The following is a 15,667-nucleotide window of genomic DNA, read 5'->3' on the forward strand; positions in this document are numbered from 1 at the left end:
TGTGTGTGTGTGTGTGTGTGTGTGTGTGTGTGTGTGTGTGTATCTTGCACGCAAGCATGTGTGCACGTTTGTGTGTACACGTGTGTGTCCTCCTCTGGCCTCGCTCTGTTTCTGCGTAGCATTAATGAGCAGAGGCAGGCAAAAGTGAGGCGCATGAGCGAGTGCAGTCCATTAGTGCTGAAAGAACAAGTGGGGGGGGGGGGGGATAGAGAGAGGGAGATGGCGAGTGCGTGATGGAGAGAGAGGGAGAGGAGGAGAGAGGGAAATGGAGAGAGAAGACATAGAAAGCAGAAAAGAAGTACTACTTCTATTATCTATGGACTCAACCAGAACCAGAGAGAGAGGGAGAAAGGGAAAGTCTTAAAAGGCCTATATTTAACCACTGCTAGCAGATAAGGACACATGCAAATGTGACAAAGCAGTCAAGAAAGAAGAGTGAGAAATAAAATAATCACGGAACAAGAGACTAAAAAAAGTACAGAGTTTGACACTTGAACCAAGTCTGTCTCCAAACCGCATTTTTTCACTGGGGGTAGTTTTTTTGGAGAGTGACTGTCAGGGATAGGAGTATCTGTATGAGTGAGGTGGGGGCGTGAGCTCCATAATGCTTGCCTGCATTTTAATTAGCATTCCTCTCTGAGATATTCAACATACCACCCTATCACCATGACAGCCAGTGTGCAGCAGATAACGAGACAGGACAACATGATTCAGCTGTTGGATTCAGAGTGAGGTGTAAAAAAGTGTTATAGAAATAAGAGTGCACCCAAAGAGTTTTGTTGTGTTAGTGATCCTGTATTAGGGATGTTAGTTACTTACACTTGATAACTAAGATTACTCAAACTTAGTAGCATACCAAACTGTACATGGAGGAGTAGGGCTGCTAGTAACATGTGAAGGTGCATTAGTCTAATGGTGAGTATTCCAGTGCCACAGTATTGGTTTCCTTCTCATTACACACATAAAAGACTGTTAGGGTTGGGTCTTTTTTTTACATTTTAATCAAAAAAGGGATAATTTCCTTTGCGTCTTGATTTTCTTTTCTTTTTGCTCTTGGTTCTCTCAGGTATGTGGGGTAGCAGCCGGTCGTACCGTGTAGCTCAGTCCAGCCTGTCCTGTTGCCATGCATCACAGCATCACAACCAGCACATTAATCACTGCCTGGCTGCTGTCCCCTGGCTCAATCTCATCACGGCCCCCTTCCCTCCTCGACCACCAATCACAGTTAATTAGGGCCTTCTACAGGCTGCGGCTTAAAGGGAAGCACTGTGCCTTCACAGGCTTTTAGGGAGAAAAATCCTTTGTTACTGGTGAGTAAACCATTTTGGCCACTTGTTTCCATTTTAGCTACAGCCTTGAGGAAGCTCTCTAATTCTGCTGGATTCTAATTCTGTTGATACTGCACTGCAAATGATGAAAGCTGAACCACAGTCATTTTTCTTCAGCAGGGTAAATTAAAAATGAATGCCATCTGACTACTATTAATGCCATAATAGCATTGCAGTTATTTGACTGCAATAATTTTGCTAAACTTTATTAAATTTGTACTACTGAGATGCTCTAATATGCCATTTCGCAAATATTTTCAGACAGTACACTGCAGAGAATGTGAAAAATGAAGCATGTTTAACAACCTTGTCAAACCCAAGACAGAAGGAGCACCTCTCAGAGGTCGATGTTTTTAACCATTTTTTAAAACACAGGGGCCTTTAAGGTAAAAAATTATAGTGGTTCAATCTAAGGCGTTTTGATTTTACTGATCTTGTCATAAGTCCATTAATTCACTCATCTATAACATTAACATTAAATGTCTCAAAAAAACATCAGATCGTTGACAGTTTTCTTTCATTCCTAAGCATATCTTACAAGTTAATATCAAACAACAGCATTAAGCTAGTCTCCTAGTCCGGCATGTCACCCAGCCAATCCTTGGAGGCTGGCATCAAGCACAGCATGCTTCTCTGGCACGTCCAGGGTTAGATGGTGTGTGTATTCAGGGCGGGCGTGTTTTTCTGTTCAGCAGGACCCTGCTTGATTAAGGCTCAGCAGCACCAGATGGCAGGGAGTCAATCATGGAGGACCCCTTTGCAAGGGTCCAGCCCCTGAACATCTTTAGGGAGAGATTAACTGGCATCAGCATACGCCAGGGTGGGCATTCCTTCAAACACAGGGGAGGCACTCACTCCATCTGAATTTGTTCAGGTCAGAATTTATTGCACCCTGCACCTTTTAAATTATGGCAAACCAAAGATATATAAAACATTAAAAACAATCAGATGGAACTTCACTACCTAGAGGACCAGCCTGATACCCCAAATAGTGTTGATTTTTAAAAATTAATACAAATCTTCATTTTGCTTCTGTAGGGAACAATCACAATGTAGAATATAGGAGTAATTCGTCGCAGTCTAGCTGTCTAGCTCTGTTTCTTTTGGCACCTCTAAACCAACTGGTAATTGAGTATATCACACCGCACCAAAATAGACCACCTCTCTTCTCACAGACACTTTACTGCATATTTCTTTCTCCTTCTCTTCAGAGGCATCTGAACATAGTAAATTATTTACACTGGGTATAGATCTACAAACACTCGAGCCGCGGCAGCCGCTCGGGCGGATTGCCCATGGGAGACGAATGTGGCCGGGCATTTGACAAAAGAGCAAGCAAGCGTGGCGAAACTGCAGCGGGCCTGGAAAGGTCAGCTGCCCCCCTCCGGGCACGCTCTGATATTTTCATTATTGAGGCGAAGAGACGCATGCACGCCCGCCACCTCTCCCAGCCCAGCGAATCGTCTGGGGTGCCGTCAACACACTGAAATAAGCACGCACCACAGAGAGAGGAGGGAGACAGAAAGACGGGGAAGAGGACTGCGACAGAAACATGGAGATTGAGACAGGAAGACAGAGACATGAAGATGTTGAGAGAGAGATCACACATCGAGACGAGGTACAAAGACTGAGAAATGAATTGTGGAAATAAAAGAGAGGGAGCTGCTTTATTAGTTTTGTTTGCGTTATAAAATTGACTCTGCTGCTAAAGGCAACAATCAGATATTCTTTAATTGTTTTTGTCTGATACAGAGGAATCTTGGTTCCATTTTCATGCACTGTATTTCATGCAGTGAATTCTCTAGAGAAGTACAGGCCACCATTATGTTTTTTCCAAGACTTTTTAACTGGCTATAACAGACACGAATAAGTATGAAGTAGTCATTTCATTTTATCTCACCCTGTTTTATTTTATAAAAAAGAAGTTGAGGAGGCATGTACTTACATTTACCTGGTAATAAATCAGTATACTTATTCAAAATTTTCAATTAGAAAATGTATCATGTGACACATTTATGTTTATTGTTATCATATCTATAGAAGTCTTATTTGTAACAGTCAAACTCTCAACATAATGTGGCAGCATAAATAATCCTTTTTGCATGTAGTCCTTCCTGCTGACCAGTTGAGGGAAAATTTTCAGCTAAACAGACACTTGTCAAGCAATTTTCTCTTCACCAACTGTTGCCACCAATAGGGTATTTGCTCCGTCCAGTGGAAGGAAATAGCACTGAGTGGAGGTGCAGAGAGTTCTAGTTCCCTCATCACAACCTGGCCCTCTGTTTTGCTGCATCTTTCTGCTCTCAGAAGCAAGCCATCCTTTCACCCAGGGGATCTGAAACTTGTCCAAGGCCTAACAGTTCTTTGTTATTTGAAGTCCTCCATTAAGAGCCGATCTTTTTCACTCTGAAAGCTGGAATCCATAAGAAGTTGCTACTTTACTGTGTTTTACTGATTTTAATCTAATACCAAAGCTAACCTGAGTCTTTTATGAAAGTAACCTTTAAGCCGACGAGTCTGCAGCTGAGTCTGATGGGCTGTTGGAGTGTGCCCCTCTCTGGCCCTGCACCAAGACTGCAGCTGGTGGGCTCTCTCTGTACTGAGTGGTCCCAGGCTCTGGGCCTTTCTTCACACTGACCCTGCTGTGAATCTAGCAGCAGAGGAGAAGCGCTCGCCCTGACACAGCCTACTGGCCTTTGCCAAATGAGGCATCAGAGTCTCTCAAATACTCCACAAACTGAGCAACAAGAAGGATAGAAAGGAAAAAAGGAAAGAACGACTTTTCCAGACTCTAAAATTTCATACTGATATGCTCAATCTGATGATCAGATATGCCATAAACCACAAATATGCCACCAGGCATGGCTAGGACTAGTATAATATATTTACTATTTAAACTATTGTTTTTAGGTTAGGTGCAAAAATGGTATTAAGGAGTTTCAAGAGTATATTGAAGAGTATATTTTCCTTAAATTAGTTTATTTTGATTTCCAATGAAAAATAGGTGGGTCTTTCAAATGTTTTTACATTTTTAAAGCGAAAGGATGCTTTTACATGTGCAAAACCTCTGAAAATATATTACTAAAATGACCTCCCAACTTCAATTAACTTAATCCACAAAGAGAACACCATATTCTGTTCGTTGCAATTTAACATGATAACATTCTTTTAATAGACCTTTTCATTCTTTCAAAATTATTCCTTTTCCAAAGTGGGAGCTACATCCCAACTATTAAACATTAAAACAAGATTATCATTCTGCAGCTAAATGACTAAGGTTCAGTTCATTTGTGACAGAATGATATCATTTTAAATATTTGATATCAAACTGGATTAAAATAAGGTTTACTTCTCTGGCTACCGTTTTCAATACAATCACATCTTAGTCTCTGTGGTGTAGCACGTGTTAGGAATGTCAAAATCTAGGTTGCTATTAGAACTTGACTTTTGCCACAAGCGAACACAGCACTCCTGCTCCCCTTCTAGAAATCCCACAATGGAACACAATGCAGGCGGAATTGAAGTCATGCTGAGGTCATGGACTCCCTTGTGTGTGGTATGTGAATACTACTGCTGTTTAGAGGCTGAGAGAGAGAGAAGAGGGGGGACCAGTCACAACAGCCATGGCATAGCATAGCAGAGTTGAAATAGGCAACTGTGCAGTAAATGAGAAACATATCAAAGAATATGCTGTACTCTGCAGCAAGATTAGATAATGGTGCTCTAATAGCTCAGTTGCCCGTCACATAGCTAAATCTATTTAAATGGATTTAATATTATTGCCAGTGCCATAAATGCAGCCTTGAAAAAAACTGCATCTCATGAAATTATTCATTATGAAGAAATTACAGATTTTCTTGCTGCCTGTGGTTTTAAAAAAGAATTTGTATAAATTAATAAAATTTCAGAAATTTACATTTAACTAATCGGTAGCTAGATATGTTTTGCTAACACAATGTTTATAGGACACATTTAATAGAAGGAAATTCTTCTTTCTCAAGGAAGTTTTGTCAAAATCAATGGCAATTTGCATGTATGATTATTTTTAACTCACTTAGTATTTCTATTTTATCTTTTATCCTATTTTTAACTTCCTATAAGTATAAATCAGACTATATAGATGCAGTGTAGAGTTTAACATTTTTAAGTTTAGTTTGACCTTGATTAGATTTAATCTGACATACAGTTAACCCTCAACATGACTTTGTACTCTCACCAAATTCAGCATTTCCACAAGCAAGAGCCCTGATTGGAGACACAAAACAGGCAGTGGGACCTAGTAGCCTCAGTATTTCGTTTATGACAGACATGCCCAAGTTGAATCTTGTCCATCACTATGACATGACTGTCAAATGTGTCCCAAGCAGAGACAGCACAGACAATGGAGAAGGTCTGGATGAAGGACAGGGCTCACTGATAGTGGGGAGCAGAAGAAGATGGGAACAACATGTATCTCTTGCCATCTTCCAACCTCTAGCCAGTCTATAGGATGAGTTATCTTTGGCCTACAAAACAATGAAAAAGTATGAAGCAGGTTGCCAAAAAGGCACTGTGTTGAACAGTCATGCGGCATGAATGGCGCATCCTTGTTCAAAATCAAAAGCAGACAGACTTGGAAGGTTCTGTTTTTTCTCTGTTCTTTATATTTAAATGACACAACAAGCTCATTAGGACTCTGCATTAACTGACTTTAAACCTCCCCCTCTCATCATTAGTTGCCGCGGCAAGGCTCGGAGGCAGACCGCCGCAGCCCGGCCCAGTGCGTGCGGTTTGATGAGCGTGGCACTCCCTCACCCCAAACATGTCTCATTAAGAGTTCAGTAGAAGCACCTCCAGCACCACACACATCCCCTCCCTCCCTGGGCACGTTCCCCATCTTTTTCAGCTGCTAATTAGGCACCTACCCCCGCCCCTCTCTGCACATCCCCTGTTACTTCTGAGAAGGAGACGGATATGATTTTTCTTGAACCCAAAGGCCAACTTAATCAGCTGAATTAATGACTTTATTACCCGTAGTACCCCGAGCAATACAGCCCATACACACCAACAGCATGCTCCTGCCTGCTTTGCTCCCTGCTTTCTTGCAGGTTTGCATGCCGTTCGAGCCCCAGTGTCCGCTTGCTTTTGTTTTTGAAAATGTTTAAATACATACAATGCTTTAAATAAAAACACAGGCAGTTTTGAGTGATTTGGAGTGGTCTCTCCGACCTTATCCAAGTCTATATCTATTTTCAGATGTCATTCCAGGAGGAGAGCATTTGTGCCAAATGGCTCTAATACCACACTTGTTCAGTAATCTCTGCAAATTGCTACTGAATGCTTGGCAATGGGAAATGAGACAGTGAAATGAGACAGTGAAAGATCTGTGTGATGGGAGGTTAATTGTCTTAACTGTAGCTGTGGAACAGGTGTTCACGAACATTTCAATTCACTAAAGCTTTCATTATTTTCAAACATCGTTTTCACATATACATTCTATAATTGCACTCCTTTAGTTAATGATGAAAAAGTGGTGTATGCATTTGTCATCTTGTCACAGAAGTGTCATATTTTTCATGCATGTGATAATTAAAGTAATTTTCCTTTGTACTTTTGAAGCACCTTTCTTTTCTATTCTAAAGTCAGTTACAATTCATACAATCAGATGAGCACATGGCAAAATATAATTCTAGCTCATCACATCTCCAAAAGAACTATGCACAATTTTTTTTAAATTTTTGTATCTCATTTTGTGAATTACATGAAATGCGTAGTAAACATGTTTTAAAAGATCAACAAAAACTAATAAGAGGAAATCCAAAGAAAATAATTTTTACTTTTTTTTTTTAAAACACAGAAATGTCTGAAAAGAGAGAAAATTGCATTATCCTTAATATAGTCACCCAGCAGGGATGTCATTTGCTGTCTGTTTTTACTTTTACCTATTTTTCCCCCAAGGCTACTTCCAGTCTACTATAGCACTTCTCAGCATCTCATCAGAGGCTGAGCTAAAGAAAAATAACACAAAGGCAGAAACGATCCTCCAGGTGCTCAAGTGAAACTTTTCAAATAATCACCGATGTCTTTATCAGCAGTGATAGAAGTGCCAGTGTTTTTCGTTAACTTTAGTTAACTTTCCTGTGCCGCTGGCATTCCTCCCTAAAGACCGATTAGCCAGTTACACCTTCAGACAAAGAGTATTAATATGAGGTGAAGACAATACCTGCCTATCGCATCAAACACTTCGTCTCCAAGACAGGAAATGTGATGAGGAGTGAAGGTGCACTTCAGTCAAAGGAATTATTCATTAGCCCAAACTATCCCCCTCCCTTTCCCATCATATACACACACACACACACACACACACACACACACACACACACACACACACACACACACACACTCCTGCAGCAGCTCTGGGCTGAATGAGGAATTGCTAATGAGCAAAGGGTAAAACAGAAATAATTGGATGTCCTTGCACATGCGTCTCAGGTTGATGGTGATGTGCGATCAGAATAAATTGCAGACAGATAACAAGATGGTTAGTCAAGGAGGAACAAATGCCTTTCAGAGCATTCAATCAGCGATGACTGTGTGCAGTTCACAGTCATCCAGTTATCCATGGTTTGGATTAGGCTTCAAACTTCTCATACTCACAATATACCATTGAAATGAGAGTGACTAAAGCATGAAGCACTGTCTGAGCCCAGAGTTATTAAATGCTGGTGGAAAACAATGGTAAAGTATCGTCATATAATCACTTAATGAGCTAGTCAGAATGGCTGCTGGCATGGTGACTTTTAAAGTGAGCTACAGTGGTATAGTGATGCGTTTTTAACACTGCACTGCTACTCTAGGCAATGAAACACAAGGAAGACCAAAATTGCTAAGCCAACAACAGAGCAAAACAAGATCGAACACTAGTTTCCTCATCAAAATTAGACCAGAGGGAGGTTTTTATTCTTAACCATCTTGAATATTGCATTAAAATGCTAAAACAAAAACAAAAAACAAAAAAACATTAAATTCAGCCAAAGTCTAACAGTTAAAACTGCAAAATAAAAATAGGTTTTACTGTAAAACGTATCTGTCTGTGATATTCCTATCCAGGTAGCAGAGCTAAGATGATCCCTAAAACGTACACTCTGGGCTGACTCACACCAGCCTACAAATTATGTATGCATACTTTGTCTCCACCTTGTGTGCAGGAGAAAAAAACTCTTTTGAATTGAAGACAGAAGAGATTTTTTCTGACCGTTGATTAATTTTACATTTTATTTTAAACGAATTTCAACCTTGGACTTTGTCAATACAGAATTCCTACTGGCAATCATTTTACCGTCACACTAGACCCATAAAAGGCAGTGACAGTATTCAGGCTTTAAAGAATGCGCTTCAAACAACAAAAACAGTCTGTGAGGCTCTTACTGTATCTTAATTTAGAAGCCCAATGATTTAATGTATTTTAGAAATGAAACATAATCTGTTGGATTATTAATACACATAACCTAATCAAGGGATTAAAGCTCCAGGGTTCAAAAACCTATGCATATTTTGTTACTAAAGTAAAACTTCCTCTAAAAGCATTACATAATCTAAACATTATAAAAGATATCAAATCATTCACCATTCAGCTCATCACACTTTTGTTTTCAGACCAAAGGAAAATCATACTAGATCTAAACATATAAACTGTAACTTATTTTGGCAGATTCCCCAATGTTCATTAATTGCCACAAACAACCCTTCATCTAAGATCACCATTTTCGCAGTGAGAGCAGTATTTCTGGGCTCATGAACTGAAACAGAGACTACAGGATGCAATCAGTATACCTCTGAAAATTTGAGTGCTGCAGTAGTCACTGAGGGGGTAACTTATCATAGGTGTACTGTGAATGATGGCTGAGTGCATAGATCTGATCTGTGATTTAACTTAAATATCCAAACGTTATCATACTCGGGAGAACACTGCCATCTACTGGACCCAAATGAGGACTTGCAGAAACGTAAAGCTGGATGAAACCTGACTAACGATGTTTTTTCTTAAAATTAGATACACTTGAATGGACATGCTGAAGCCTCAGACCTGTTTATTATTTTCATTTATTTATAAAATATATATTGTACATACAAAATTGTACATATTTAAAAAGGCACACAATCCAAGTATACTGTGAGAAGTAAAGCAGTCCCAGACTGTACTATAAATACAATTTGAAGTTGTTAGCCATCGGTCATAGCACTGATCTGTATTTACAGGCGAACATGATCCACACAGCACAGGCTGATTCAGGGTAGGCAAACACTCGCACCCGCACTGCCAATCGAACATGGTCTCCACGGCAACATAAAATCTCCTCACAGAAGGGTGACCTGTTCAGACATGTACGACAGCCATGTCAGCTACATGTCCAGCTCTTATTTTTGTCCATTTACCTGTTTGCTTTTGTATGTTCTCCACCAAAATGGGAGTAAGTATATCTTTAATGAATATCTTTGTTAAGGAGGGGTTTGTATCTTTGCGTCTGTGGGCACAAAGAACTGCATGTCTACATCTGAGGGCATTGTGATGAAAGCCAGTGTAAGTGGAAAGGCCCAAGATGTACCTGAGGCAGGTGGTGAAGGCTCTGCGGGCATTGCAGTGCAAGAAGTGAATAGGGAAGCCTTTAAAGGTGTGCCCATCAGGCACGGCTCTGCGCACACCGTCCTGAAACTCCTCGTTTCCGCATGACACCCCCATTGAGCGCTCCAGCTCATATGCAGCCAGAGCTGAGGACAGCAGGTAGCACAGGTGATCATCCCATACTGTAGCCAGACCCAGATCCTGAAGAAAGAAAGGGAGCCAGAGGGACACACACTTGCGTTCTCTATTATTATTAATTATTATTATTATTATTATTATTATTAGTTGCATTTATATAGCACCTTTCTCAAATTGCTTTACAAATATCGCTTCCCCCCCCCCCCAACAGAGGGTTTCAAACTGTTTTCTAGTTTACTGTTTACTAGTGCAGGAAAAATTAACCCCTGACTTCAAAGTCTGTCTAAAATCATGATTTCCACTAATGATCAACTAATTCACTTTTATTCAGATTCAAATGAAGAACAAATTTAAGAGAGTGGTGCCCCAGTGAGTGCACCACTTTCAAGTGGGCATGATTATGTAGGCTATGAATGTGCCTGTGAGTCCCACCTTCCTGTGCTCAGCCAGCAAAAAGCGCATCTCAAGTTCAAGCTGGTTGCTGGCTTCAGCAGACTGTATGGAAGGGGAACAGAGAGGCGGGGTTGGGGGCAGAGAGGAGGTCGAGCCAGGGGCGCAGACCGACCGCACCGCCTCCTCACTCATGGCTTTCCAGCGGGAACTGTCGGCAAAGTCGAACACACACAGCTCTACACTGTCCGAGGGTTGGCAGTTGGCCAGGAACGTCTTGTAGTTGAAGACACAGCCAACTGTGCAGTAAGGGTAGGTGGGTTTGGGCTGGGGAACCAGTGGAGGGGCCTCTGGGTCTATTGGCTGGTGCAGATACCTGAGGAGCAAAGTGTGTGTTTAGTCATAAACAGAAAAACACAATGCAAGAGATTTAATAGTCCATCACTTTTTGGATTTCTTTCATTTTTAATGTTGAGATTTACATGGGAACAACTCAGTAGCTCCCTAACAATGAAAGGATAAACATTAGTACATGTATATTAAGGTAGTTTTTGTTCATTTGAAACTTGAACAATTATTCCAAAAATAACTTTGTTTTAGCCTAAGAGGGCATGACTGGAACAAATGTATGATCTCCATATTGAGAGACTGAGTGCATCTATGTAATTTGGATACCTGTGAGCAGTCAGACTCTCCCAGAATGTGACAGTGCCATCATTACCACAGGTCATCACCCAGGTATGGGGGTTGTTTTTGCCCTTGGTGCCCACACACACATAAGCATCCAATCCAAAGCCCAACAGCAGACTACACAACAGCGTGGCATGGTCCTCACAATCACCCTGACAACAAGAAACAGTGATCACCCAGAGAGAAGTTGATGCTTTTTTTGGTAAGATAACAGCACATGCAAATTTGTACTGCTTCAAATAAAATCATTTAGTGAGACTGTAAGCTTAGAATGTTATCTACTCAAAAATTCAACCCCACTTAAAGGGTCACTGGCCTGGTCCTAAGACAGCCAATTAAACTATAATACATCTGTTCCTTTGTCATTTAAATATATTTACATATCATGTACCTTTCACAAGTGATAGTTTAATCTGAATAACGATGCATAGGTTTATTAACTGTGGTTCCTGTCATCTGTCCCTTTGTTTCGGTTCTATTCCTTGTTTAGTCCCCTGCTTCATTTTCTCCGCACCTTATTGGTCTCAGGTGTTTTTCATTTGCCCTCATTAGCATATTTAAACCCTGTCTTGTTACTGGTCATCGTACTGCGTTTCATTTGCTATGTTTGATGTAGTGTTCTAGCTCCCTGTTCACTTTCCTGTTCCATGTCTATTTGTCAGGTTTTAGTTCCCATGTTCTGTTCAGTTGTCAAGTATTCCAGTTTTGTTTCTTTGACTTATTACTCTGGCTATTCAACCATGAATATCTCTATTACAATGATTATGGATTTGCCCTTAATAAAACATTGCTTTTCTCAGTATTTGCGTCCTATCTCTTATCTCTCAATGTTGCATTATTTAACAAAACTCTACAAATTTGCATAGCCTAAAAGCAAATGTGATCTTTCTGGGCCAGCTCCAACCCAGCTGTTTTGAATCAACTGTAATCAAGTTATATGAATTGAATATCTCTGAATGTTCATCTGGTTGAGAGGGTACTGTAATTACTGTTATGATTTAAACTGCTCAAAAGGTCTAAACACTATCCAATGAATTTAACACAACATATCAATTCACACCCTGTGTTTTGAAACTCACACTGGGATGTAGAGTGGGTAACCTTAGTAAAAACACCACAATCTTCCAAATGTGATGAATGAACGATGTATTGGATTCACTTTAAAATATTACAAGCAAACAGAATTGGGTAGAAAAAACAAAACAAAACAAAATAGCCCTAGAAATGCAACAGAATGTGGTGGCCTTCTATATTTAGACAATGCATCAACGGCTCCTGCCCTAACAAAAACTGCTCAAGTGTTCTAGCATGTATATTTAACTGAAGTGTTACTTTGTTCCTACAGAGGAAGGCCATCATGTTGCACCACTGCTCATGCCGGGCCCCTCCGCCCACCACAGGCGCTCTCTCCTGGGCCAACAGACTGACAAAGCGAGCCGCTTGCCGTGGGCTTTCCAACAACCGGCCAGCACGCAGAACACGCACGTATGAACACACTGGACGGTTAACACCATTCTCATCCTGCAAGACACACATAGGTGACAGACAGCTTTTTTGTTCAGAGCTCAAGATTTGGATAGACAGACTATTATGGACACCAGATATATTGTTTTGACTGCTTATCTATATTTGGCTAAGCAGACTAAACTATGTTCAAGCACTGACTTTTTTTTTTTTTTTTAATGGTTCAAAAAAAAAATTTTAATACTAAAATAAACATTACTTTATCATCATTCAATTGAATTTTATGCTATTAAATAATTTACATAATTATGCAGCATATTTTAAGAGTAATGTGAGTAGATTTTAATTTCTCTTACATAAATATAAATACACTACAAAACCTTCAGCGCAGTACACAAGGTTTCCAAAGAAAAAAGGTGTTTCAGGCATTGGTCCTACGTCATATATATTATTACAGCACTTACTCCCTCCAATCTTCTTCAGAGATATCCATGTGTAACCTTGTGTAATACACTACAATTTTACTCTCTCTAAGGAAAATAATACATGTTCTAATTATTTTCACTTCCTGTAGGCTACAATAGCCAAGAACAATGGGCAAATATTTTTACCTGGGCAAAAATCTTGACTAGTTTGGACTGGTGAGAGGGTCGTATCTCTAAGAATTCTCTCCACCACTGCTTAGCATAAACCAGAAACAAACGCTCCTTTTCTGCAGTCTTCTGCCGCTCCAGTGACTGCTGTAAGTGAAGTCGCAGGCATACTATGGTCATGTCAGATTAAAGGTTTTTTATATATATACACATAAAATATGAAACTAAATAAGTGCATGGAAAGACTACATATAATGGCAATTATATTTCACCTGTGTGCTGATAACTTCAGGACTCAGAGTTTCACTGAGGGGAGGATACATCTCCAACTTTAGGTTAAGAACGCCTGTGGATACTTTACACTCACTGCCTAGAGGATTCACATACATACATACATACATTTATGCTGAATGGGAATATAACACATGACTTTAAACAGTCAGTACCACTGCAACACTGTAAACTACATTTACAGGTACAGCATTGATCTGACAAATTGAGTGAACACAACTTGAGCAACTGAGGGTTAAGGGCCTTGCTCAGGGGCCCAAAAGTGGCAACCTAGTGATGATAGGGCTTGAACTGGCAACCTTCTGATTCATTGATAAGTACATTAACCACCGAGCTACCACTGCCTAATATTAACAGCACTCATTTTTATGCTCAGTAAGAAGCCATTCTCACCTACACCAAGCAGTTCCACGGATATGGCTGTTTTCCCATTGGGGGCACTGAGGACTGATCGCCAGTCGAGGAAATAAGAGGAGACCAGGACTGTGTCCCCAGAGGCATCCGTCCTAATCAACACCATGTGCACCGGGTCACAGATGGACAACATGGTGGTGGCATCAGCCATTTTACTGGCATCACCTGTGCACACAAAAACAAACCTGTTATTTTTGCTGGTCATGCAGCATAAATTAAAACTGGACACAATAATGAGACAAAGCTCAAGTTACTTCTAAGGATTTCTAAACATATATATATTGTCTTGTAATAAATGCATCCACACAATACCAATCTTAAGCAAACACACACTTATTATTGGCTACATAGCCCTTGAACACAATCCCTTTCATTTACAATGGAGGACACTGTAGATACTGAAACTGTTAAACAGTCTCCAGTTTCCTTCTGCATATACTTAGAAACATTAAAGCAAAGAAAGACAGTGAGGCATATGAATTTGAATACCTGGACCATCTCTGTGTACCTCAAGAAGAAAACCATCTTGGAAGTCTGGCTCACAGGCACATGGCACAGGTTTAGTGCGAAAGCGCTGGTTGCGGAAGTGGAGGTGGAGTGTGAATGTAGAGCACACCTGACCAGGCAAAGGTGCTGGTTCTTGTAGGTGTTCAAGGAAGGCCCTTCCCCCCAGAACTTGCAGGTACAGGTATCTCCTCAATGGCCTGATATTAGCTAGTGAACACATCAGAAAATCTCAGCATGCAATTTTAAATAAGTATTTTACTAACTGAAAATGCCATGATTGTTTTCATTACTCAAACGTAATAAAAGCTTCTTAAGACTCACTTGTTTTAAGCTGTGTAGGGTTAATGTCCCTGTCAGTGAAGGAAGCTGAAGACTTGATCAGAACATCTGCATTTTTTGGTGGCACTGCCTGAGAGAAAAAAAAAAAGGCAATTTAGGGTATTCAATATAACAGTAATAATAATAATAATAATAATAATAATAATAATAATAACAAACACCCAAATATGAACTATGAAATCTGAAAACATCTGAAAAAAAGCTGATTGAGTGGTAATTAAAACAAAAACAACTATTTTTAAGATTTTAAGACAGATAATCTTATTCCTCTGCATTCAACTGTTCTTTACAAATAAAATAAAATCATTAAAAAAATAAAATAAAATAAAAAATTTAAAAAAACTTATTTTCATGGTCAAAGAAAAATGAAAATCAGTTGGCCATAAAAATCCATTACTTGCCTAAACACTTTTAGTAGTTTTGATGTACACAGGCATACTTTCCTGCAGATCAGTCCATTTTAGATACAAAAATACCATTTTAAACAAGGCAGATTTGTATTCCACATGTGGGAATCTAGTCAAATACAGATTTCCACAAACTCTGGCCACTTCACATCTTTGATCCTGTCAGATTTGTTTAATTCCATTTAACTGAAGTGTAAGTGGTGAGTTGTGAGCAAAAGGATTTATGTTAAAATAATTTATCACATGCAGGCTATACACAGACAAAATTAACACAAAATTATCACAAAAAATGGGCCCAACCCTAAGACCGTCACTATCCTGTTTTTGCATTTTTAGGCCATGTTAAGGCACTACAGAAAAGATCAAATAAAAGAGAACTTCATGTATCCTCTGACCAATGGTTGTAGCATGTATATGGCATGTAAGAGAGGTCATACGGTAACTCTGTTCCCAAATCCACTGATTCAGGGTATTGTTTATTACACTGATGTTGACTGTTTCTTT

The 15,667-nt window shown here is 39.8% G+C and overlaps 1 protein-coding gene and 1 long non-coding RNA gene across 4 annotated transcripts in view; one reads left to right on the plus strand and one right to left on the minus strand.

Moving 5' to 3' along the window:
* Window positions 1-2,029: 2,029 nt before the first annotated feature.
* LOC113589499 lies at window positions 2,030-6,840 on the plus strand. Of its 2 annotated transcripts, XR_003411990.2 has the most exons (4): window positions 2,030-2,202; window positions 2,540-2,946; window positions 4,815-4,884; window positions 5,696-6,840. It is a non-coding gene; the product is annotated as an uncharacterized LOC113589499 (long non-coding RNA). The 2 variants fall into 2 exon arrangements; XR_003411989.2 differs by having other exon boundaries at window positions 2,540-4,884.
* Window positions 6,841-9,022: 2,182 nt separating this feature from the next.
* The window catches only part of cep76 (centrosomal protein 76), an 8,311-nt gene continuing 1,666 nt past the window's right edge, over window positions 9,023-15,667 (minus strand). For both annotated transcript variants that reach the window (XM_027029186.2, XM_027029184.2), the window contains exons 3-12: window positions 14,739-14,826; window positions 14,400-14,624; window positions 13,890-14,075; window positions 13,478-13,575; window positions 13,224-13,352; window positions 12,481-12,669; window positions 11,134-11,300; window positions 10,501-10,834; window positions 9,914-10,131; window positions 9,023-9,680 (exon numbers count right to left, since the gene is read on the minus strand). In XM_027029186.2, the coding sequence (XP_026884987.2) occupies window positions 9,542-9,680; window positions 9,914-10,131; window positions 10,501-10,834; window positions 11,134-11,300; window positions 12,481-12,669; window positions 13,224-13,352; window positions 13,478-13,575; window positions 13,890-14,075; window positions 14,400-14,624; window positions 14,739-14,826 (1,773 nt within the window). In that variant the 3' untranslated portion in view covers window positions 9,023-9,541. The remainder of the gene's footprint in view (window positions 9,681-9,913; window positions 10,132-10,500; window positions 10,835-11,133; window positions 11,301-12,480; window positions 12,670-13,223; window positions 13,353-13,477; window positions 13,576-13,889; window positions 14,076-14,399; window positions 14,625-14,738; window positions 14,827-15,667) is intronic.

Source organism: Electrophorus electricus, chromosome 10, assembly GCF_013358815.1.
Source record: "Electrophorus electricus isolate fEleEle1 chromosome 10, fEleEle1.pri, whole genome shotgun sequence".
Taxonomy (NCBI): Eukaryota; Metazoa; Chordata; class Actinopteri; order Gymnotiformes; family Gymnotidae; genus Electrophorus; species Electrophorus electricus.